General features: G+C 56.5%; 1 protein-coding gene across 1 annotated transcript in view; it reads right to left on the reverse strand.

Moving 5' to 3' along the window:
* Positions 1–4,272: 4,272 nt before the first annotated feature.
* The window catches only part of Kazn (kazrin, periplakin interacting protein), a 1,006,619-nt gene continuing 986,304 nt past the window's right edge, over positions 4,273–24,587 (reverse strand). Inside the window, exons 11-17 of the mRNA XM_005409886.2 lie at positions 24,141–24,346; positions 23,707–23,825; positions 17,999–18,230; positions 16,826–16,927; positions 16,256–16,422; positions 5,832–5,946; positions 4,273–4,477 (exon numbers count right to left, since the gene is read on the reverse strand). Of these exons, the coding sequence (XP_005409943.1) occupies positions 4,313–4,477; positions 5,832–5,946; positions 16,256–16,422; positions 16,826–16,927; positions 17,999–18,230; positions 23,707–23,825; positions 24,141–24,346 (1,106 nt within the window). The 3' untranslated portion in view covers positions 4,273–4,312. The remainder of the gene's footprint in view (positions 4,478–5,831; positions 5,947–16,255; positions 16,423–16,825; positions 16,928–17,998; positions 18,231–23,706; positions 23,826–24,140; positions 24,347–24,587) is intronic.

Genomic DNA, 24,587 nt, shown 5'->3' on the forward strand with positions numbered 1-24,587 from the left:
GTGGACGCTGAGGAAGGCATATACCTGCATCTCCTCTCTTGGGAGACGCACTTATGTTGTCCCCCCAGGCAGGCAGGCCTGGGTGGGCTGATCCCACCTGTGGTGGCTTTGCAACTCTGTTCTGTCCTAGTCGGGAGCTGCACTCTGATCTTGTGCCAAGTTCACCAGCCCTGGACAGTGTCCGCCTCCTGGTCATTTTTCTAAAAACTGGCAATGACCTGTCTGAGAATGAACAAGATACATGGAAAAGTGAACCTAAGAGATGCAGAAGATGAATATCCTGAAGCTCTGGATCCAGTGTGTCCACAGCCTCTGTCATCCTGAGCTGTCCTTTATATCAGCAGATCGGTGGTTCACCCAGTGTTTGAGTTGGGTTGTTGTCACTGGTCCCTGGCTGGTCCAGAGTCCCCCTTACCTTAGGGTCTTTTTATTTTCCAGCTGTGTTTTTCTAGAACCTTGAGTTTTTCCCCCCTTAGCCATACTGTGAGCATCCCGAGGGCAGGGCCGGATGGTCCCCCAAGTCCCTCCAAGCAGTGCTCCAAGCAGTCCTCCACCTCATAGCAGTGCTCCCCCATGAACTGTCTACAGTGCTGGAGTGCCCTGACTCGGGCTGCCCGCTCCCCTCGCACAGCTGTGGAGGGCTCGCACTGGGGCTAATGCACCCAAGAACACAGCTTTAATTACCTACGTGCAAAACTGAGCATGCAGAGCAGCTCCGAGGTGGCCAAGCACATTCTCCAGACGTTTAGCAGAGATGCCTCCGAGTCCAGAGCATGCGGGCTGTGCAGGGTCGGACGCTGAGATGATGGGGTCCACCTGCACAATGCTGAGGTGCCTTAGGATGCAGGTCCCCTCCTGAGAGGCGGTGGAGGGTTTGGTGCAGACAGAGCCCCGGCTGGGTAGCTAGGAACACCCCTCACTGTCACATCTCTCTTCCCGCCTGTAAACGGGGTTGGTAACAGCTCTCGCCCCTTGGTTTGATGTTAGGATTAAAGAAGAGGTTTGGGCATAGCCCAAACACACAGCGAGTGCTCAGAACAAACCTGCAGACAAAATCTCAGCCGCTAATTGTCTTGAGAACTGGGCCCTGTCCTGGGCTCTGGGGAAGTGTAGGGAGACAGGTCTTCTATTCCCTTGCTGTCTCCTCAATGCCGGGGAAGCTGGGGCTACAGGACGCTGCTAAGGTTTGATCTAGAATATCCCCCCGACAGGGTCCTGTGTGCAGAGATGGGGCTTGTGGGGGTGATTAGATGTGGGAGTGTTACACTCATCTGCGGGTTCAGCATGGATGAGTTTGTAGCTGCCTGGCTGTTAGCAGGTGCCATTGAAGGGTCCATTCTTGTCCCACCTCTGCTTCCTCTGTTATGATTGTGTCGTCCCTGGTCCTGTAGCATCTGCTGGGAGCTGGTGAGAAGATGCCTCGCCAGCATCTGTACCCTACAAAGACTTCACAAGTGACAGCCAAAGAAGTGCTGAGCCGGGACCTGGGATCCCACAGCGAAGGTCCGTTCTGGCAGTGTGCGCGTGTACCTATCCTGGGAGGGCTGACAGAGAGGACTGGACACATGGGCAGGGGACTTGTCAGATGCCCTCCCCTGACTGCCGGCCTCCAGGACAGGAGGCTGTACCTTTTCCAGCTCCAGAGGGCACCTGAGTTCCACCTTGCATGGCATCACCTGGCCTGGTAAGGAGTGGGCTGGATGGCAGGACAGACTGGGGTAGAGAAGGGTGAGTGGGCAGTGGGGATGGTGGACGGGTTCGAGTCCCTGTGTGGGACTTCTGAGCTTTATGAAATAGGGAGAACCCCTCCACCTTTCTACCCTCCATTTCTCCATCCGTGAAATGGGTTCATAGCCTCTCTCCAAGAGGCTGCTGGGAAACGGAATGAGACAGCACACACACAGCCACCAACAGCGCTGCACAGTAGTATTTATTGTTACAGTGTTAACACTCCATGGGGGAGACTTTTGGGGCCACCACTGCCAGCCTCGTCTCTGTTCACAGACAGCGTACTTCCTGTGCAGCCGCAGGGTCCCCTGGGGGTTGGGGCTCGGGCCGTCCCCTCACCTGCAGGTAGCAGTGCTAGGTCCAGAAGTTTCCATCCCCCGGGGTCCCTTTCCCTCGCCACGCCCCGGGGAAGAGCCCGCTGGAGCCCAGCACGTGGGAGTGAGTGCCCAGAGCACACATCAGCTTCGTGGGAAGGGGCTGGAGCGCTCTTCTCCGCAGGTGACCTGCCCGGGGCTGGGGAGGGCTTTGGGGGCCGCCTCAGTGCATGTGGGAATTGCATCTGCCCCCCGATCCCTGATGGGTGACCCGATCCTCTTTGAGCCCCCTCCAAACCCCTGCACTTCATCTGGTCCCTGGTCCCCATGTGGTGTCCGCCCTCCTGTAGCTGGGGTCTGATGGCAGCTGTGCTGACAGACAGATCCGTAGGGGGCTGGCCCTGCCCAGCCCCGACTCAGGGCCTCTCAGAGGTGTCGGGTTAGAAGCGCAGCTTGTGACACCGTGTGCCCCATTTCCAACAGGAATGTGGGGTTCCCTCCTTGACCCAGTGCTCCCTCCCCAAGGCATGGCAAAGCAGCTTCCAGAGCAGCACATCTGAGGGTCCCAGGTCTGGCGGTCTCGCCACCCTTTAGGGACCACGACCTCAGCCCAGGTGGGACCAGGCAGGTCGCTGGCTGCACCACTGCCCTGCCAGCCTTTGTCCAGCTGCCACTGAGAGTCTGTATGAGAGTCTCCCTCCTGCCCCTGCTCCTCCTGCCTGCCGTGGAGCAGGGCTGCGTGAGGATTAACCAAGCTCACCTGATCTTCACGGGCCAAGCAGCCCGTCCTGTGGCCACACTGGATGCCAGACACTGGTTTCAAGGCACAGGCAGCCCCATGCCCCAGAGGGCGCCACGATGCCACCGCTGGGACCCCCATACATTCGAGGTCACTGCTGGCTTCCTGCTTTGAGTGTTGTGGGCAATGCCATCATCCCCCGTGGTCCACTTGCCCATCTTGTCCCCAACAGGATCGTGTCCTGGCCAGATGCCAGCATCGTTTCTGACAATGTGGGCGAATGTTGGTTTCAAAGCCTCAGATCTGTGGTCAGCCTCACGTGGGAGACAGACCCTCCGCCATCTTCCTTCAGGCCCTGGGCAGACGGCCTCAGAGGAAGTAGAATGACACAGCTCTGGCCAAGGACCCACCCAGGAACCCGTATGTGCAGATTCTGTATCCTGTCCTTCTGACTTCTTGCTGCCACCAGCTCAGGCCTGAACACTGGGCTCCCAGTCCTTAGCAGCTCTCCTGAGAGTCCCTCCTCCCAAGGGGTTGCGCTGGGGCTCAGGGAAGTTGCGGACATCACCCCCGCCTCCTTCTTCCCTTGCAGTTGGGGACACCAGGCCAGGGCTGGTTCTATGCTGTGGCGGGAAGTTCCACACATGCCGTCCCCGCCCGCTCATGCCCCATTGCCCCAGGATGAGAAGTCAGAAGCAGGTTACAGGCGTTAGCAAGTGTTAATCCTCACAGTGGCCTTGGGAGGGAGCTGGGAGTGTTGAGGCACAGAGAGGTGAGACCCTGGGGAAAAGCCACACAGCAGAACAGTGGCAAGAAAAGGGCTGCCACCACACCATCCTGTGACTTTGCCCCACAGGAGCTGTACATCCGGGTGGCAGGGACGTCATAGCGAAGGTCTGTTAGCAGTGAAGAGAGTTTCCTTGTCCCAGTTGCCAAACTCTTTCCCTCGCTTGGGGCAGTTGTTGCTGGCTGCACTGGGCTGCCTGGCTCCTATGGTCACATGGCTTTCATTCCAAGGACGGGAGGTTGGGAATGCGGCTGCCGTGCCCCACCGGCCCCTGAGGGGAGAATGGCAAACAGCGCCTCCACTGGTCCATCCCCACGGGACACAAACGACTGGCTTCCGTCAGCTTCCCCCTCGAGGGAGTTGGTGACCTCACTCAGGGCCCGCTTCCCAAGAAGAGGGGCCAAGGAGGCTGCAGCCAAGCCCCCAGGGGCTGCTATCGCAGCAATAAGTCACCGCTTGGCCCCTGCTGTCCCCGCCTGCGGCAGGTGTTGTCCATGTGCTGGGTGCGGGGCTGCTCGGAGTCCCGCTGCTGCTCTATCGAGGGGCCTTGGGGACCTGCGGGTCCCTTTCCAACTTGGCCGCTCTGTGGCAGCCCTGCGACATGTCCTCGCCTGTCTCTTGCCGAGTGCGAGAGTCCCCGGCCCCCGAGACAGGCAGCTGGGTCTCCGTCCCCGCGGCCACAGCCTCCGCCTGAGGTCGCTCTGTGCGCCTCCCCGTGTGCAGCCTGGTGGAGCCGCGGGTCCATCACACGTTGGTGGCTTCCAGGCCATTGCAGCCTTCCAGGCCACACTGCTCCAGCCTGCCCTGGGGGTCATCGTCTCCGCAGTCTTCGTTTTGAAGAGAGCCGTAGTCATCATGGAAATCCAGGTCTTTGCCACTGAAACCTCGTCCTATCTTCCCCAGGGGCAACTGAGAAGGACAAGGGTGAAACGGAAGGGCAGGAAGAAGAGAGACAAGAATTGAGATCTGTGAAACATGCTGTGTGACCTTGAGTGACTCCCTTCACCTCTCTGTGCTCCTCTTCTTGGTAAAATGATGCCACTGCTTGGGGAGATTGAGAGGACTTTGTGAATTACCATTAGGAGAGACTTTAGTGTTCCCAAGTGGTAGGGAAGACTGTCAGGCAGATAGCAGGGGGGTGGGGTACAGCTGCATCCCTGAGTCCTGAGGGAATATTCTTGCACTGCCTGCTATGGCAAAGGCCTTAGGTTTTGGAGGCTTGGAGATTGCTGTTTGGGTTCCTGCCTTGCCCCTTCTAGCTGTGTGACCTTAAATAAGTCACTTCCCCTCTCAGAACCTCCTTTTTCTCAGGTACAAAATGGGAAAAGTAGATGGGTGTGATGGCACTAGCTTGTGATCCCAGCACTCTAGGAGGCTGAGGCAGGAGGACTGCAAGTTCAAGCCCGGCCTAAGCAACTTAGAACCTATTTCAGAGTAAAAAAAATTTTAAAGGGCTGGGGGTGTAGCTCAGTGTGAAGGCACTGGGTTCAATCCTTAATACCTCTCCGCCCGCCCCCCAAGCAGCGACACAGGGCGACTGTGGTGTGAGCCTCTCCTGCATGGTGTGTGTGGGTCTGTGGTGTTGCAGGGACAGTGAGGGGTTTCTGACCCTCTGCCCCAGCACGCATTTCCACCCTTTGGAGATGATGTTCCCACTTGCATTTAGGTCCTGAGGGTGGCTGGGGCCCTCCACCCTCCCTTGCACCCATTCACCAGGCCTAGGCCGGTGCCCCCAGCGCAGGCAGTGCCCACCGTGTTGTGGGCCAGGCACTCTTGAGGGACCCTGCTCCGCCTCGTGTCTGATGTGTCTGTTTAGGATCAGACTCGGCGACAGGCGTCCCCCTGCTGTTGGGTTTGGTCACTGTTGGTCCCATCACTGGAGTTCAAAGTCGAAGTTGGTGGTTCTCAGAGTTTAGGGGTCACTGGGTGCCTGCGGGTGCCCCCCACCCCAGAGTTGCTTCAGGAATCGAGGAGGGTGTGGTTGCCAGGGTCTGCAGTGGCCCCAGTGACTCTGACGCAGCAGCTGAGACCTGCGTTCCAAGGGATGAAACTAAATCTGTAGGGACGCGAGTCACTGGCCAAAGCATCACGCAGTTCCCATGGTGGTGGCACCCAGAACCTGCTGCTCAGGTGTCCCTGTGACCTGATCCCTGGATCCACCTTCACAGGCCAACCAAGGAACTGCAGGGAGGGGATACTCGGGCCCCAGGACAGCACGGCCTCTCCCGGGGGAAAGGATCCCCCGATGTACTAGGTCACTCACCCGGCCAGCCTTGTACTTGAGGCCACCGCTGTTCTCTTCCTTCCCTGCCCGGGTGACGCTGGAGGCCCTGCGGGGCGGTGTCCCAAAGCGCTCAGCCTCCCGGGTGCCTATGGAGCTGGGGACACATGCATTTCGGTCAGCAGGGTGGTGTGTGAAGCAGCAGGAACGGTCCTCCTCCCAACTTGAAATCCGTTGTCCCCCACCTGGCCTGGTGCCTGAAGTAATCACATTCACATTTGGAGCAGAGCACAGGGTGCAGGGACAGCCCCAGCTATCTGATCTTTGACAAAAGGGCCAAAAACACACTTTGGAGGAAAGATCACCTGTGTAACAAACTAGCTGTCTGCTTGCAGAAGACTGAAACTAGACCCATAAATCTCACTATGTACTAAACTAAAATCAAAATGGATCAAAGATCTAAGTGTTAAAGCAGAAACACTTAATTTGCTGGAAGATAAAATAGGTGGAAGATAGAGGTGTAGGTAAAGAGTTTTTGAACATAATATAATGGTACAAGAAGTAACATCAAGAATCAACAAATGGGATCACATCAAATTCTGCACAGCAAAGGAAATAGCTAACAGTGAAGAGACATTCTACAGAATGGGGAAAATTTCTCTCCAGCTACTCCTCAGACAGAGGACTAATATCCAGAGTACATAAAGAACTCCAAAAATTTGAGCCCCCCCCACAAAATGACCCAATAAAAAGAAATGGCCAGTGAAATGAATAGACACTTCTCAGAAAAAGAACTATAAATGACCAAGAAATTCAAGAGAAACTGTTCAATGTCTCTGGCTGTTAGAGAAATGCAAGTGAAAACAACACTGAGATTCCATCCCATTCTGGAAAGAACGGCCATCATCAAGAAATTAGTTGATAACAAATGGTGGTGAGGCTGCAGGAAAAAAGGAACTCTTCCTCCTTAATTGTTGGTGGAAGTGCAAACTGGTGCCACCACTATGGAAAGCAGTATGGAATTTCCTCAGAAAGCCAAAACTAGAAATCCTATTTGATCCAGCTATTTCCCTTCTACATATCTTCCTGAAAGACTCAGACATCCCATTACAGTGATCCATGCAGGCCTGATGGAGACCACTGTGAAGCAGCCCCAAGCAGGACTTAAATTAACCAACTGGCTTTTAATGTTTACTTGTGAATCTGTCCAAAGCTTAGGCCACTTGTCTGGAAGTGGGCAACAGAGTCATAGCAAGTGAACCTCTGTGAGTCACAAATCCCTACCAAAACCTGTTATGATGGATGAAGCTGGAAAGGCTCAAAGGATAAGAGAAGATCACAGCCAAGGACACCTGAATATGATGTCCACTAGATCAAGACTATAGCCTCAGGCATCTCACTCCTGGGTGGATTAATTTCATACCTTACTTGGAGAAGTTGTTGAGTAATTCCTCCCTTTTTGAGTGCTCCCTCCCTTCTTCTGATAAATAAATATGGGCCACCCGGAGAAGGTCTTGGCCTTATCCCCAAGAGAATCTCAGATTCTGTGAGGGGGCTTTGATCCTTCTGGAGCCCTAAACTCACTCAAATTGCCTCTTTTTATTTAGCCATCACTGTAAGCTCATTTGGGAGATTGTGGACCTGATCAGCCCACAATAACTAAGGGATATTATTAACCCTATACATACCCATGTTTACAGCAGCACAGCTCCTAATAGCTAAATCTGGAAAGCAGCCTGTATGCCTATCAACAGATGAAGGGATAAAGAACGTGGAATTTATGCATGGTGGAGTATTACTCTGCCATAAAGAAGGATAAACTTGAGTCATTTGTAGGAAAATGGGTGCATGTTGAGACCATAATTTTAAGTGAAATAAATCAGATACACAGCCTTAGACAGTGCATGGCTTCATGAGAAACCCAAGTTATAACTCAAAAGCAAAATAGAAGAATAGATAGTAGGAAATAGGGAGATAGAGCTTTTGTAAATGAGAAGGGGACTGAGAGATGGAGGTAGTGGGGAGGGAAGGAAGGAAGGAGATGTAAAAAGAATGAAGATGTATGAGCACTGACTCCCCCCATGAGGAATGTCATCATTATGTACTGCAAACAGCTACTAATAAAAAATAAAAACCGAGAAAATGGACGCATATTAACATTTAAACAGACCTCAAAGGAGTCAGCTTTGGCTACAGGCAGTCAGGAGAAGTGAATCTTCTGACATTTTCTAAGCTGCTGCTACAGTTTGGCTGTGAGCTGCCCCCCAAAGCCCTCCAGCTCAGCTCTATTGGGACGTGATGGAGCCATTAAGGGGCGGGGCCTAGCGGGAGGTGCGTAGGTGTTTGGGGGCATGGCCTTGAAGGGGATGTGGGACACCCATCCCTCCCTTCCTCCTCTTTGCTTCTCAGCCAGGAGGTGAGTGCTTTTGCTTTACCACAGTGCTGAAGCTGAAAGCAATGGGGCAACCATGAAGCTGAAAGCAATGGGGCAACCAATCATGGAATGGAACCCCTAACCCTGGGAACCCCAATAACCCTTTTCTCTTTCTAAGCCGACTCTCAGGTTTTTGTTCTAGTAATCAAATCTAAGTAGCCACTGTAGCTCAGAGGTTTTGCTGCTGTTGTAGATTTTGCAGAGAAAGTTCAAGGGCAGCATGGCATGTGTAAGTGCCTAGGGAAACATGTTCTGAGCCCACAGCCAGCAGACCCACGCACCAGGGCAGCTTGGGGTCCACAGGGGTGAGCAGCGTGAGTTCCTATTAATCTTGTCCTCATTCCTCCCTGGCTCAGCCAGAAGCAGCTCTCACCGCAGAAGCCACGGAGATGTAAACTATCTTGCCAGCTCTGCACACCCTCTTGTGTGGCAGAGTATTACACAGCCCTGACTCTGGGAGAGGAGAGGCCACATGTGCTGGGGACCGGCCCAAGGTCCCTTCTCTCATGTTCCAGGAGAAGAAACTGAAGTCCATTCGGGCTGCAGGGTGGCTGGGATGGAGACTGATCTCGGACTCAGGCTGAGACTGAGAGTTGGGCCACAGCGTTCCCACCCTGGAGTCAGGCCAGAACAAGCTGCCATGTTGGTGCTGCATTGGTACCTGGTTCTGCCCACCTCTGGGTCCTGGGCCGTGTGCCCCATAGCCGGGGTTCATAGGGACATCTGTCACAAGGCTATGACAAGGATTGACGCATGTCAGGCTCTGAGAAGTGGATGCCGTAAGAAGAACGCCTATCAGGTGCTGGTCTCAGTACTCTGGGATGCTGAGGCAGGAGGATTGCAAGTTTAAGGCCAGTCTGGGCAACTTGGTGACTTAGCAAAATTCTGCCTCCAAAAATTTTTTTTTCTTTTTTTTCCGGTACCGGGAATCAAACTCACGACCTCACGCTTGACAGGAAGGCGCTGTGCCGCTGAGCTAAATCACCAGTCCCCTAAAATAAAAAATTTTTAAAAGGGCTAGGATACAGCTCGGTGTGAAGTCCCTGTGTTCAATCCTCAATACGTACAAGAATGATTGCTATAATCATTGTCTTGCTGTGACTGGCACAGCTTTGAGGACACTGGCCTGGTTTGGGTCCCTGGTTAGCTGTTCCCTGGCTGTGTCTTTGTGCGAGCTGATGACCATACAGACCTCAGTTTCCCCATCTCTGCAACAGATCTCAGTAAGTGGCCGCTTGAACAGAGGACCAAAGGCTTTTACCACCACTCCGCCAACGTATCTTCCCTTCTGGTTTTTCCCTCAGTTACTGACCCCCCCACCATCAGTTAAAACTTTGCATCAAAGCCCACGAAAACACAAAAGCTCTGGGGAATCAGTAAGTGCACAAAAGAAGGGTCTTCCAAAGCTTGAGTTGACTTATTAAATACATCCGGTCACTCAGAGCTTGAAGGAATGAATACTGGAAGGTTATGTGCTTTTTGTTGTTATTTATTTGTTTGGAGGTTTTTGTTCTTGTTGGAGACAGGGTTTCATTCACTGTGTAGTCCAGGCTGGCCTTAAACTCATGGTGATCCTCCTGCCTCTGCCTGTCAAGTGCTGGAATTACAGGCATGTGCCACCATGCCTGGCTGGTGAAGAAAAGTTCTAGAAAAGGGAGCATCTCAGTAGGACTTCTCAGCTCCTTGTTACTGTTACTAAATACCAGAGGTAGGCTGCATTATAGAGAAAAGAGGTTCATTTAGCTCAGTGTGGGCCATCCAAACAGATCCTCCTGCCCCAGCTACATCACATCACTGCAGGAGTGTGTGTCACCATGTGACCTCCCTTCCCCTCTCCTTAGAAAGTCACTAGGATTCAGTCACAGCGGCTCTGCCCTAATTCAGCTAACCTAATCACTCCTTCAGGGGCCTTAGTCAGGTTAAGTTCCTGTCCTTGTAATACCATTCCCATAAGGCTTTCGGAATTACACTACTGCCCGACTGGGGGACAAATCACAGTCAGGCCATGGCCGTCATCTCCCTGGCCCCCAGCTTGTGCATCCATCTCCCAGGCTTTCATTCTGACCACAGGTCCAAAGTCAGTCAGCCCAGCACTCATGCAAGCCCAGCGCCTCCCATGAGGCTCCGGGCCAGTGCCCGCCATCTCAAGCCCGTTGGACCCAAGCGGGACATCTGCTTCCAACACACAGTGTGGGTCAGGCCCAGAGTCCACGTCATGGAGCGGCCTGAGCCACAGTGGTGCCAGGGCACACGGAGGTGCCATGGAGCAGGAAGGGAGGTGGAGGGGGACGCGGCCCTTGCAGCTGGGCTGGCCTGGGGGCCGGGCTTGCCCATCAGAGCTGGATCTCCAAGGCACTCGATGGGCTCGATGCTGCCCGCCTTGCTGCCCACTGGGGCTCTCGGAACCCTCTGGAGAACTGGGCAAGCAGGAGTGACTGTGCTGGTCATGGGATGGGAGCAGTGAGGCTGGTGGGGGGGCTGGCACTGAGCCCCCAAAGGGGCTGCTGCGTCCCACGGCATAAGGCCACTGCTCACCCGGTGCCTGGGCGCAGAGCTCCCATTCCAGCGACTATTTGGGGGAAGAACCATTAAGCAGCACGTCAAATGGTGCCCTTTCCGTCCACACAGTGACCCAAGGACCCCACTGCCCGGGGCTGGCACCTCCGGGACGTGGGCTTGGGAAACTCAGCCGCTGAGGGCTGGGACACGACACTAGGTTCTCTTGTCCTATGACGCTGGAGTCCAGCACCTGGACTGGCCTCGTAGTTCCCCACTAAGACACCAGCGCCGAGCTGCCAGAAACCCACAGAAGATGGCAGCAGTGGTGGGCTCGGGATAATTGTCCCTAGTATTTATGTTACTGTGTGTCTTTTTTTTTTTTGGTTTGGTTTTTCTCTGGTACCGGGAACCGAACTCACGACCTTGCGCTTGCCAGGCAGGCGCTTTGCCGCTGAGCTAAATCCCCAGCCCTGTTACTGTGTGTCTTATGATGCACCCCTGCCAATGACACTGCACATTATTTTATGGGTTGGCAGATACTGATTATGAGCCTCATTCTGCAGATGAGGAAAGTATGGTTCAGAGAGGTTAAGTAACTTGTCTGAGGTCACACAGCCAGGAATTGGTGCTGCTAGGATTTGAACCCACATTGCCTGGAGGTAATGTGGCACAAGGTTTTCTGGCTGGGGTGTGCATCTGTGCATAAGTTTCCACTAACCTAGTTTTTGCCTAGCTGGGGAACCAAAGCCTTTGTGGATAAGCAGAGCCATAAGAAAGGGGAGACAGAAGTGACCTGGGATGGTTCTTCCAGACCATTTGCCTCTGTGGGCTTCTCCCCTCTGTAAGCATCATGAGGGCCAGGACATGCTTTGCGGCTGCTGAGGGACTCCCTATTCCAGCCTGGGTCTCAGGGGAGATAGGAGTGCAGATGTCTGTGTTGTAGTCCTGCCCAGCTCGCTGTGTGACCCTGAGCCAGGTGATAGCCCTCTCTGGGCTTCTGTTTCCTTGGGTGTAATAGGAGAGAGCAGGCTGGCTAGGAAATCTCCATTCTCCTCTGGCCCTGAGGGTCATGAACGCTGAGACACAGCACTGCACTGAGGGTGGTTGGGGGTGGGGAGGGATGGGACGACCATAACTCATGCGTTTGTGCAGCTTTGCTGAGCAAGGACAGGTAACCAATGGGGAAGTGGGGCAGCTATGCACCCTGAGAGCCTGAGAAGCCACCCAGGGACTTGGCCTCAGGCGTGGACCAGACACGGGCTGCGGAGGACACGGCTGGTCCCTCAGGGGCACAGGAGGTTCTCACTGCTCTGTCCCGTGCAGTCACTCTGCCCACCCGCTGCCTTCTGGGTGGGGGAGGAGCGCCGGGTCAGCGGGGGAGCTACCTGTCACCGGGCCACCGGGGTGTCCTGGGGACTGGGCCGGGTTTAGGAAGGGGGAGAGCTCGCTTGAGAGCAGAGAGAGAAACAGAGAAAGGGAGAGTAATAAAGTGTCGCCTTTGAGCCCAGCTCTGCAATGCATCAGCTGATGGCCCCGGCGAGAGGCGAGAGGCGTGATCTTGTGATACCTCACTTCCTCATCGGTGAAACGGGGCTCCCAGGGCCTGCTCTCAGGAGGCCTCATGCTCCGGCCATGTGACAAAGTCCCCTTCGAGCCAGCTCTGCAGCAGGAAGGAGGGGAGGAGGTGGGAGGTGCAGAGGACTCCGAATTCCTAGACACCAAGGAGGACACCCGGGGCATCAGTCAGGGGGCCACACGAAGGGAGGCAGTGTTGCCAAGGGAGCCACAAGGTTTGTCTGAGGCCTCAGAGGCCTACGGAGAAGGCTCCGCGGCCTAACTGGGTCCAAAGAAACGGGTGGTGGAGCCTGCCCTGTCACTGTCTTTGCCCTAGGGACAGGTCACACCATCCGCAAGGCAAACACTGGGATCCATTTCATGCAGGCTTTTCTGTCAGCCCCTCTGATGTCCCAGCAGATGCCCCTAGAATAGGCCTGCTCCTTTCCGCATCCTTCCGGGTCATCTTCCTAAGCTCCACCCCGTGGTTGGCACACACGTGGTGCAGGACAGAGGTCTGTGGGGAGAAGCAGGAAGCTTGAGCGTCTCAAAGCAAACACCGTGAGCGACCTCAGAAACCTTGCCTCCTCTATCGCCATGGTCAGATGCGTTGCCATGGTGATGGGAGGAGGCGGGAAAGATGCCATCATAAGGCACCCGTGAATTGGATGAGTGTGCCTCCCCTGGGGTCTAGGTCACCCAAGGTCCTGATATTACCTGACTTCTGCACGGGCCACAATTCATGGAGACTGTAATGCCCCAGATGCCCCGGGCTGACCCATCCTCCCCCTCCCTCAGAGGACACGCCTGCTGAGGAGTGGGGACCAGTACTCAGGACTGGACATGGGGCCCTGCTGGCAGAAGCCAGTGCTGCCTGTGATGCCTGTCATGTCTCTGGAAGTCACAGCACCTCTCATGGGCCTCAGTTGTCTCTTCTATAAAATGGGGCGATGATCCCGTCTCAGTCGGCTTCGTGAGGGTCAAATATAATAGGGCACTGTGTGGACGACGCACTCTGATGTCAATATGCAGGCTGCTGTGATCCCCACTCCCTGGTCCACCCTGCCCGGGATGGAGCCCTGGGGGCGGGTCCAGATCTGCCTCACAGGCGGGGATGCTTCTCAAACGGCATCCTTCCACGCTGGGTCAGAAACAGTTCTGTAGTCCTCTTTTGTGGGTGTCTTTATGAGATGTGATAAAAAAATACCGCCAATGCTGCTATCAAGTGCCATCCAACAGAAAAGCAGGCTCATAAAAAGCTTCCAGTGCATCCTCATCCACGTTACTCACTGGATGTGGCACCCTGCGACTTCTGGCTCTTTCCCAAAGTTGAAATGACCATGAAAAGTAAATGTTCAGAATGGATGCAGGACATCGAGGCACCAGGGCAGCACAAGTAAAGACACGATAGAGAACGTGCACATCCGCTTCAGAAAGCATCAGGATGGTGGGATAAGTGTGTTTGAAGCAAGAGGGAGTGTTCTGAGGGGGACTCGTGACAATGCTTCTTTTACTGAAATACATTTTTAAAAATCTGAACATTCCTTGTATTTTTTTTGGTCTGCCCTGTATCAACTCGCCTGACCACCCACAGCATCTGATCGTAACCATGGGGTCACCGGCTCCCTGCTGTTTGTCTAGCGGGGGACACTCCCAGTCACAGAGCTGGTCTCTAAAACTCCCCGGAAGCATGAAAGCCTGTGTCCCCTCTGGTGATGAAGTCCATCGCCCTGGCTGGTGGCAGGGTCTCAGACAAGGGCCTGTGGGATTCTGAAATCCTGCACGGGGACTTTGATTCATGAGCTCTGTGTGGACACGTGGGGGACAGCAGGATTTGAACACAGGTTGAGATGGGGAGCCAGGCTTGGTCTGCAGCTTCAGTGCTGCTCTGTCGCTGGCCCACTGGCCTCCGATGCTTCCTGCGTGATCCGAGGAGCTCAGAGGAGCCCTCTCTGCTCCCTGCCCTGCCAGCAGGAGCTCTGTGCTGTCATGTCATCCCTGAGAGCCTCTGGCCTACAGGGGACCAAAGGGCCACCATATTTGCCCCCCCACCGGAAACCTCCCTGACCCTCATCCACTGGTCTCAGACAGACCCGATCATACCTATTGGCCCATGACGGCCCAGGTTTAATCAGCTCCATGAGCACCCACTGAGGTTTAGCTTGAGTCGCCCTCAAGGCTCAGAGTATTTGAAGCCTGTCCCAAATCTCATGGTCAGGACACATGAAGGATCAGAGAAGCAAAGATCTCTCTGGACTGATTGACAGGCTTGCAGAGTAAGGGTCCTGTCAAATTCTGTTCTCCTTAGGAAGGACCTTAAAATGCAAACTGAGCCGATCCCTGGATTCTGTCAGCTGCCGCTGGCCCTGCAGGTCTGACGGGGCCCAGGAATCTGCACTGGCAAGAGCCATGGTGATTCTGCCGCGGGGGTCTCACCTGCCAATCAGGACAGCAGGACCCTGTCTCTGCTTCCCACCTCTGTGACACCAGGAGTGGCCCAGCTATCCCTCAATGTCCCATATATTTCAGGGCTTCAGGGCTCAGGCCTGAGTCAGACAGCCCCACATGCAAATCTGGGGTCTGTCTGCACAAGGCGAACCTTTAGGTAAGCCAACCAGAAACAGCACAGGCAAAGTACGAAAGGCAGAAAGAGCAGGGCTATTACTCCAACTTTGCAGAAATCAGACGCATCCTCGGGGAATGATTATAGGATTAATTGCATGCTGACAAATCAGCTAATCTAGAGGAAATGGACAGGTTCCTAGAAAGCTTATCAACTACTGAGACTGACGCGAAAGAAATAGACAATTTAAATAAACCCCTAACAAGTAAAGAGATTGAATTAGTAATCAAAGCACTTCTCACAAAGAAAAGCTTCAAAGCACACGGCTTCACTGGTGAATTCCATCACATGTTTAAAAAGAATAATGAACACCAGTCTTGCCAATCTTTCAAAAAAAAAAAAAAAAATTAGAAGAGGGAAGGGCACACCCTAACTTATCCCAGGGGCCGGTACTGTCCTGATACTAAAACCAGGTAAAAGTATCACAAAACTACACACCAGTATTTCTTACAAATACAATCATCCTCACAAAACACTAGCAAACTCGCTGAGTGTGGTGGCAAAAGCCTGTAATCCCACCACTAGGAGAGGCTGAAGCAGGAGGATCTCAAGTTTGAGCCTACTTTGGACACTTTAACAAGACCCTATCTAAGCAAAAAAATTGACAAAAGGGCTGGTGCAATGGCCCTGAGTTCAATCCCCAGTGTCATAAATATATACTAGCAAAACAAATCCGGCGACATAAAATAAGGATGAAACCTATGACCAAGTGCGATTTATCCCAGAAATCTTTCATACGTTGGTTCAACATATGAAAATCCATCTGTGCAATTCACCATATGCATAGAATGAAAGACCTGGGCTGTGCTGCTTGCCGGCTGGGTGACGGGGGGCACAAGGTGGGGGCACTTAGAACAGATGTCTCATTGATAAAGGAGGGGTGGTCTTGCTGCCCTCAGCATTCTCAGGAGGACATATTTAATGCCCCAGCAAGAATTCACCAAGGCTGAGTGCATCCTTATGGGCAGGGGACCCATCGGGTGGGGCCTGGGGCCTATCCCGGCGGGAGGCCGAGGCAGATGTGCTACTGTGCTCTCCCACTTGGGCCATAAGCACCATCAGAGGCCTCTTTCTGCTTCCGTCCTCTGTCCCCTCCCGGAATGGCCATCTCACCCTGCTGGGCTGAGCACCGTCCCCACCCTGAATCCCGCCCTCAGGCCTCTCCTCACCCCCAGCTGTCGCTCCTCCTGCTCTATACATGCAGGTGTTTAGGGCTGGATTCGAGACCTGCACTCCTCCTCCTCCTCCTTTCCGTTGCTGACCTCCACTGGACGCCTCTGAGCCTCAGTTTCCTCACGGGTGGCGCAAGGGCAGAAGGGACCCGGCGGGGGAAGGTGAGGGCCGGCATGCTCTCACCTGGCCGGGTGGAAGATGGCGCTCATCTCCTCCGCCAGGTGCCTGCGCAAGATGTGCTTCCCGCTGGGGATGCCCAGGGCCGTGGCCATGGCCTCGGCGTTGAACGTGGGTTCCAGCACCAGCACTGCACCGTGCACGCCGCTGTTGGTCAGGTTGTCTGCGTACTCCTGAGGGCAGAGGTGGGAGGCTGGGCAGCCCGGGGACCCAGGATTTAGGCAGGGACAGGTCCCCAGCAGTAAGGTTTGGTCTCCAGGGACCAGTTCAGAGCCACAGGGCAGGGGCCTCTCGTGACCCACACAGCTGCCACCTAGCCAGAGTAGCGCGTGCGTGCGTGCGTGCGTGCGTGTGTGTGTGTGTGTGTATGTGTGTGTGTGTGTGTGCGCGCGCGCGCCTGGATCTCAGCCCCCACCTGCTCAGGTGCAGGAGTGAGTGACAGGAGTGAGGGCTGGGTCTGTGCTGCAGCAGAGCCCCAGCTCACGCAGGCATGGGCAGGGATTTGCATACACATTTGCATAGAGCTTGCCCCTGCTGGAGGGGCAAGGTCACCCTGTGCCGCTGTCACCCTCTCACCTTCAGGTCTATGTCTCGCACCCACTTGAGCACCCGCTGGTTGGTCCAGACCACAGGGTCTGTGTTCTGTGTCTCGCAGCGGGCCCGGCGCTCCTGGAGGGCCTGAGGGGAGACAGAGCATCAGCCGGGGTGGGGGCACGGAGGCCACAGGTAGGGCGAGGTCCACAGAGAGCGGGGCCTCAGCCCGCCTTGGGAGGAGGCCGTTGTCCACAGCTGCTTGTGCTATGTCACCCTGTGGCTGCCGTTTTGGGAAATGGGGAGACACTGTTTCCTGGGGTGGCGGAGCCCCACAGCACTGTCAGGTTCTGTACCCCCACATCTGCAGCCTCTGGGATCCCAGTTCCCCTGCCTGGAGGGAGGGCCTCCGTGATACTGGGCCCTTCCCATGAGGAACCAGGTCCCTGGGGGGCTGCGGGCCTCTGGCAGTGAGGGGCACCCTGGTGTAAGACACCCTCCAGGGGCATCACAGGGATCAGCCTGATGCCCTCGCCTGTCGCCCCAGGGCCCACCTCCTAGAGGTGGAGGAGCTCCATGGAGATGCCCTCGCCAGGGCTACCAGCCTGCAGACCCCCAGGCCCTGACCACGAGCGATGGTCCCAACCTTCCACGTCTGCTCCTCTGTCAGACAGGCTCAGGGCTGGTGTCCTCGCCCCCGCCCTATCCCCAGGGCCCTGCACGGGGTGTGTGAGTGGTCAGGACTCGCACAGTCCCCTGTCCCCTCTCTTGACCTGCGGGTCAGCATCACTCTCAGAGAAGCCATTGGGACCCGGTCCCAGGACCAGCAGCTGAGGGCCTCTCCCTTGGGGATGTGGAAGGAGGTGTTCTGGGGGGCCCTGTAGAGCCAAAGCTGGTGCCCTGCACTCCCCAGTGGGCACAGCTGCGAATGCAGGGCGCTGAGTCCAGACTCTCTACCACCACCCTCAGGCCCCTGTGCCCAGGGGCCTGTCCTCAGGGCCTTCTGCTGCTGTCTTCTATGAGTCCCGGAAGTCCTGCTCTAGGCCTCAGGAAGCCCCTCCCTGGTTCCCCGGAGCCTTCTTCTCTGGGTGTTCATGAACCTGGGCTTCCAGCACTGGGACCAGCCAGCCAGGTAAGCTGGGAGAGCTGGGCGGGTGGAAGGAGGCGACAGACGGGTGGGTGGGCAGACGGGCAGGCCACGCCGGTGCCAGTCCTCACCTCTCTGCTGAAGTTCACTTGGTAGAGCAGCTCGATGCCCAGCAGGATGCTGACCTGGTGGAACTTCTTGGACACGTTCAGGTGCTTCTCCAGGTCCCGCTTCATCAGGGAGTTCAGCATCCGCCCGTCCACCAGGTGGTTGTGGAAGGCCTGGGAGTACTGCGACAGGCCGATGTCGTTCAGCCAGGCCTTGGCCACCCAGTGATGGTCCAGCTCGGCGGCTTTGGACAGGCTGCGGGAGACAGGGCCGGAGAGAGGGGCGAGTTGGGGAGGTGGCAAAGCAGACGGGCAGCAGAAAGGGAGGACGGGGTGCGGGGGACCAAGAAGCCATGGGGCGGGTGATAGTGGTGGGGCCGACAGGAGGAGAGGGAGGAGGGGCAGGTGAGAGGCTCAGACCCAAAGAGCAGCAAGGGATCAACAGACAGCGAGGACGGGAATAGGATAAGTGCCCCCGTGCGGGTGCTCCAGAAGGGCAAAGGGGCAACGACGGCAGAAGGGCCACAAGCAGCACCTCAGGGACCCCGTGCCCGGCCAGGCCCTCACCTTCCCAGGGGCTCTGCGCAGCCCTGAGACCCACAGAGCCGCAGCCTGGCCCGCCACTGCCCTCCGTCTGTTTGGAGACCCTGAGAAGCACGCGCCAGGGCTATCGCAACGCGCCCCGGAGGACAGGGCTGGGTCTCCAGTCCCTTGGGAAACAAGGGGGCTTGGAGCGGCACACGGTGCGCCATGGGGTCAAGAGGAAAACCCACGCGTTGCTTATTCACGGCCTTCTCTTGCTACCTCACTACCATCTCCCAGACTGCTCCGTATCCCGCCCACACTACCAGTGGCACGCGCATCGCAGGTGCACAACAAATGCTTTGCAAAGGGGTCAGTGTGTGGACGCGCCTGGTGCAGGGGCTCCTCGGATGTCATTCCGCAGATAGCCACACGGTGGCAGCCTTGCAGAAGCAATGAGGTCCACCGCACCCCCCCCAACCCCCCCAAATGCAGAGGGGCTCTGAAAAATGACCTGGGCACTGCCAGGTAAGCAGTCTCTAAGTGGGAGCCAAGACAGGACACGAAGGATCATTAGGTGCAGGAGAAATCACTCAGTAGGCTCCCGGGGGTCGCTGCCCTCCTCCCTGGAGGAGACGGCTGATCCCGCGCACTGCTGCGGTGGGACCTGCCCCGCCTCTCACTGCCCCCCACCCCCACCCTGCCTTCATGCCACTGGTTTGTACTGGGAATCTGAGCACAGAGCTCGGGCGTAGATGCTGCCGTGAACAGACTCGCCTCCCCGCACGCGCCCTCCTCGCTGGGCGATCCCAGCCCCAGGGCTCTGGCTGCATCTGTGAGCACCCCAAGGACCCGTCTCTCCCGTCCTCTGAGCCTCTGAGCTCCACACCTCTGCTGGGCCGCTTTCCTCTCCCAGCTTCTAACCCACCTCCCTGTCCAGCTCCTGACCCCCTGCCCGGCCTCCCGCTCCACTGCGGGTCCCGTTCACAGAGCCCTCAGGTGAGCGCATCTCTGCCCCTCCTCTCCTATTAGCAATAATCGCGCCTCGGATCAACCTGATTGGCTATGATACTGCCACTGCGCAAAGCTATCCCCTCCTCTCCTTTTCCGACTCCAATCCAGCACCACTCTAGCGTGGATTCCTGCAACAGCCCCCAATGCACCCTACATCTGCACCCACACCACCCTCATCCACATTCGCTGGGGCTGCCACAGGGGCTTTACAACGGTCAATCAGCGCCGGCTGTGGTGGGCCTCCACTGCATTAGGACTCTAATTTGGGTCAGGCACAGTGCTGCACACCTATAATCCCAGCATTCGAGGAGCTGAGGCAGGAGGATCGCTGCAAGTTCAAGGCTAGCCTGGGCTACTTAGTAGGTTCAAGGCCAGCCTGAACTATATAGTGAGACCCTGTCTCAAACAAACAAACAAACAAAAAAAAACAAGCAAAAATTAAACTCATCAATCAGATCTCATCACTCCCTGCATGGCAATAAAATCTAAAGTCCTCCGAGTGGCCTGCAGGGTGATGCCCATGAAGCCCTCACCAATTGTCCCCCTCACTCTGCTCTCAGGCAGGGGGAGGGGCAGCAACGATTCTGGGGCTCACTGAGCTCCTTGCCTCTGCCTCTCCTGGGGCCTGGCTCCTCGCAGCCCTGCCCTGGCCCCCTCCTCCTCTCCCTCCATATTGGACTCCCTCTCCCTTCCTAAAGCTGCCCCCACCCAGTCCTGCTGCTCAGACCCTGATTATTTCCCTCAAAGCACTAAATCACACATGGCATCTTGCTGTTTGTTTTCTTTGAGATGGTTCCTCATTCTGTAGCTCAGGGTGGCCTTGAACTCGTGTCATTTGCCCACCATGCGCTGCACACATTGCATTTTAAAAGTGAACTAACTGATTTATCCCTGATTTATTTTCTTTTGTCCCACCTTAGGGGACAGGGGCTGTGATCACTGCTGTGGGTGGTAGCACTGGACACATAGTGGGGTCCCCTCTCCTCTGTCTGGGCCCTCCCAGAGCCCCAGGGCACTCTTGTCACTTGTCCCCTGGCCTGCAATGATGGCTCAGACTGTGCCTGGCCACCTGAGCTCCAGGAAGCCTGTGGGATCCACGCCCACCCGAGAGCCCCTGTCCCTGCACCTGCCTCGGCCAGGTTAACTCCTGCTTGCCTGGCCCGCTGCCTCCTTCAACTATCAGCTCCTGCAGGGCAGGGCCTGGGAACAGTCCTACCCTGCTCAGAGTTTAAGCTCATGGTGTCTGATTTGTAGCCACCTGGCTGACAGAGCAGGTCTGGGAGAGCAGGGAACTAGAAGCTTCCAGCCCAGGACAAGCTTCCTGCAGGGATGAACAGGTCCTGGGGCCCTGGGTCGATCCTTCCTGCCCTCCAGGGTGACCCAACCTGCAGGTGAGGAAACTTCCCAGCCCCCTCCCCCACGACCAACCCTCAAGGTCCTCTGAGTGCAGTGTCATGGGCCGAGGTTGTCTCTGATGGGAGTTAGATCGGCCCCTCTCCTTTCTGAGGCAAGAACTGGTTGGCAGACTTGGGCAGTCACCTCACTGACCTACAAGAGAGGCCGCTTATAATCAGCCATACCCATGTGCGTGCTGACAGTGAATGCGCACCTGGCCTTCCCCTCTGTCCTTTTGTCGTTAAAGCTGTCCCCAGGGGCCTCTGCTCCTCAATGCTTTCCTAGCTGTTGGTTTACACCGCAGCAAGAGCCAAACTTGATCCAACTGTGCGGCTTGGAAAGTGACGCAAACGCTTTATAAAATTTGTCACCGCCCCCACCCCAAACCGGGGCAGATTCGACCTTGAAGTCTGAGGACCGGTAGGGTGTAGATTCCACCCCAGTCACTGGCCACCTGGGTCTGTCGCCCTGAGCTCATGACCTTGCACCTCTGGGCCTCAGTTTCCTTATCTGTAAAATGGGGAAGCTGCTGCTTGCCTCACGGAGGTGCAGGGACTTAGAGACTCAGCTTGTAAAACCCTTTACAAGCTTGGGGTCTGGGATGCATGGAGCATTCCGTGGATAGTGGCGGCCAGAGCCTCCCTTGCTTTGGACACCAGGACAACAAGGCAGAAGGGGAAGCAGTGAGGGTAAGTCAGAGGTTTGGCAGTGCGATTTCGTGTGCATGAGTTCCCTGCGCCTCGCTTTCCAGGAGGAAGACGGGGTAAGAATGCCTGCTCGGCTCGGAGGCTGTGCAGTGAGACAGCTGTGACAGCTGAGGGGGCGGCAAGGGGTCAATGGGCTTGGGTGTCAGGAGTTTGTGGATAGGGAACCCAGCCCAGAGCGGGAGCGTCCCGCCCACGGTCACACGGGTGTCAGCGTGGGAAATGTTCTCACAAGGACCTCACTTTGGTTCTCACGCCAGAGCCCAGGGCCTCTGGAAAGTTCCCCGGGTGGGCCCCGGAGTCTTATAAGGCAAACTTCCGAGCTCTTGTGCAGCTTCCGAGAAGCTGTCAAGGCTTTTATTGGGTTCTCAAAGAGAGTGGTCCTCAAAATTTAAAAACCACTCTCCTGGCTTAACCCCCTTCACAGGGGAGACAGTCCCAGAGAAGGTGAGGTCCCTTGGCAAGTTAGAGAGGCCCGATCTCCTCATGAAACAGAAAAGCCAAAATAAGGCCTCTCCCCAGGAACCCCGGGGCATCCAGCGTTTGGGCTCCGCCGTCCCTGGGATGAGTCCACCCCTTCCGGGAACCATCGACTGTGATTTCCGGAGGTTCTCAGATCAGCTATCCCTACGGTCCCACGTTTGGCAGCTGGGCCTTCCAGAGGGGTCAGGGTTGTGTGAGGTGGTGATGGTGGGTGATCTGTCCTTCTCTCTCCCCTCTCCCCACCACCTCTCTGCCAGGCGAGGAGATGGCCGGAAGGAAAGAGAACCCCAATTCTGATCATGCCGGCTTTTGATCTCAGACTTGCAGCCCCAGAATGAGAAATAAATATCCATTGTTTGAGCCCTGGGTCTGCGGTGTTTTGTTACAGCAGCCGAAGCAGACTAAGACACCCATGTTTCAGGGGGCTTCAGGCAGTGGCCAGGGTTCCCCACATTTCTTGAGAGCAGAAGCAGAACCCCCTCCCCCGCCCTGTTCACTGAACACAAGCTCCTCTGGGTGTGCCGGGGGGAGGGGGGGGGTGTTGGGGGGAGAGTGAGGAGTGAGGAATTTCCAGTCTGGGTAACAGGATGGTGAGGGCTTTGGCGGGTGACGGGCTGGTTAGGAGGTGGGGTGGGGTGGATGCTGTGGGACCCTAGCAGGGGAGCCCAGAGGGGGTGCCTCCTGCTCCTGCTGCACCCCCACCCATTCCCCCAGCCCCTGCCTGTCCCTTGGGACGACAGGCCAGCACCCCTGCCTGCTGATGGCGCCTGGCTCCTTCCCTGGCTTTGGTGGGTTGCTACCCGGCTTTCTGATCGGGGCTCGTCTCAGCGCTGCCTGCCGTCTCGGAGTCCCCAGTAACCCCTCTCCCGGCCACACAGGGCTTTGGTTTTCCTGCCTCCAAACCAGCCTGATTCTCCACCCCCAGCCCCTTCGTTCTGTAATCCACGAAGCTGCTTCAGCAAATAATCGCACACACCACCAGGTTTGATTAATTAACTGCACAAAAACGATGGGAAGCCAGCGAAGGAGATAATTACGCAAGACAGGAAGTGTCAGCTTTACAGAGCTGGGTGCCCCCCTTGCAGGCTGGGGACAGGGAGGTGGGGCTCTGTCCCTCTCCCACGGAGCTGCCTGGGGAATGAGGTCCCTGGTCTGTCAGGAGGAAGCGGGGGCGACCCAAGCATGATGACATGGGCCCTGCAGGCAGGGTGGCCTCCTCAGGGCAGGACACGGGGAAGCGCCTCCCCACAGCCCCCGGTGAGCGCTGGGAGAAGCCCCAGCCCTGCTCCTCAGAGTGGTAAGAGCTTAGCTTGTGGAGCACTTTTCCTACCCTAGGATGGAAAGAGCTGGGGTGACAGGTACGTGTAGATGGGTGTAGGACGTTGACCGGTTCTGGCTGCCCACAGAAGTAGAGGAGTTCTGGAGGGCACCTGAGTCCCCACCCACAGTCCTACCCAGGGTTGGGGGGTGTCACGAGCCTTTTGGGCATGCACAAGTGTCATATGAGGCCCGGGTGACCCACCGTCCCCCGTTCACCCAGCTGTGGGATGAGAGGCCCGGTAACCTTTCTCGGTTCTCCTGGGGCTCGGAGGTGGCGCGGGCCACACGGCTCACCTCCTGCCCGCCTCGGCGTCGCGGTAATCCTCGATGGCCAGGCGGAGCTTGCGCCGGTGCAGGGAGCTGCACACACCCAGGCCCAGCTCCAGGTCCTCGTCACTCAGGCTCAGCAAGACCTGCTCCGGGAGGGGAGACACTTGTGATTCTCCTGCCTCAGCCTCCCACAGTGCTGGGATGGCGGGACTACGGCAGCACGCCCAGCTGGGTTGTCCCATTTTAGACGGGGCAGTGGAGGCTCCGAAGAGCTCTGTGCCTTGCTGGGGTGACAGTGCTTTGACAGAACCTGGCACCCGAACCCAGGGCAGCCTGCTCCTAGACTGCTCCTCCTTGTGCCCCAGGAGTCGGGCAGGTGGGCGTCAGACCAGCTGCCCGGAGGCTGGAGCCCGCAGGAGGCCACAGGGTGTGTCCCTCGGCCGGCTGTAGCCACCTACCTTCCCGCTCTTTACGTTCTCTGCGCAGGCCTTGACGTACATGGGCATGGCCATGACCACCTCCAGCCAGGCCTGCACGGTGCCCGCCTTCCAGTGGGACATGGGCGTGGTCCTGACCAGCTCCACGTGCTGCAGCCGGTCCATCTGCTCCTCGCCCTCCGACAGGCTGAGGCTGTGCCTGGTGGGGCTGCACTGGCTGTCCGAGTCTGCAACATAGAAACGCGTACAGCCGCGCTGGGGGACGGGGCTTCCGGCCGCCCCGCGGAGACCGGGACGCAGGCGGGTCTGCCCAGCAAATCACCACGGCTTTGGTTTGCCGCGGGTCGCACCCCTCCCCATCACAGAAGTAACCTTTACCTCTGCAAAGACAAGAATAATCGCGACCGATAAACTTATTCCAGAAAGGAAGGGACCTAGAGCAAGAGAATCTCCCCCTGCCACCCGAGG

Source organism: Chinchilla lanigera, unplaced genomic scaffold (assembly GCF_000276665.1).
Source record: "Chinchilla lanigera isolate Chin_1 unplaced genomic scaffold, ChiLan1.0 scaffold00126, whole genome shotgun sequence".
In the NCBI taxonomy this organism is placed as follows: Eukaryota; Metazoa; Chordata; class Mammalia; order Rodentia; family Chinchillidae; genus Chinchilla; species Chinchilla lanigera.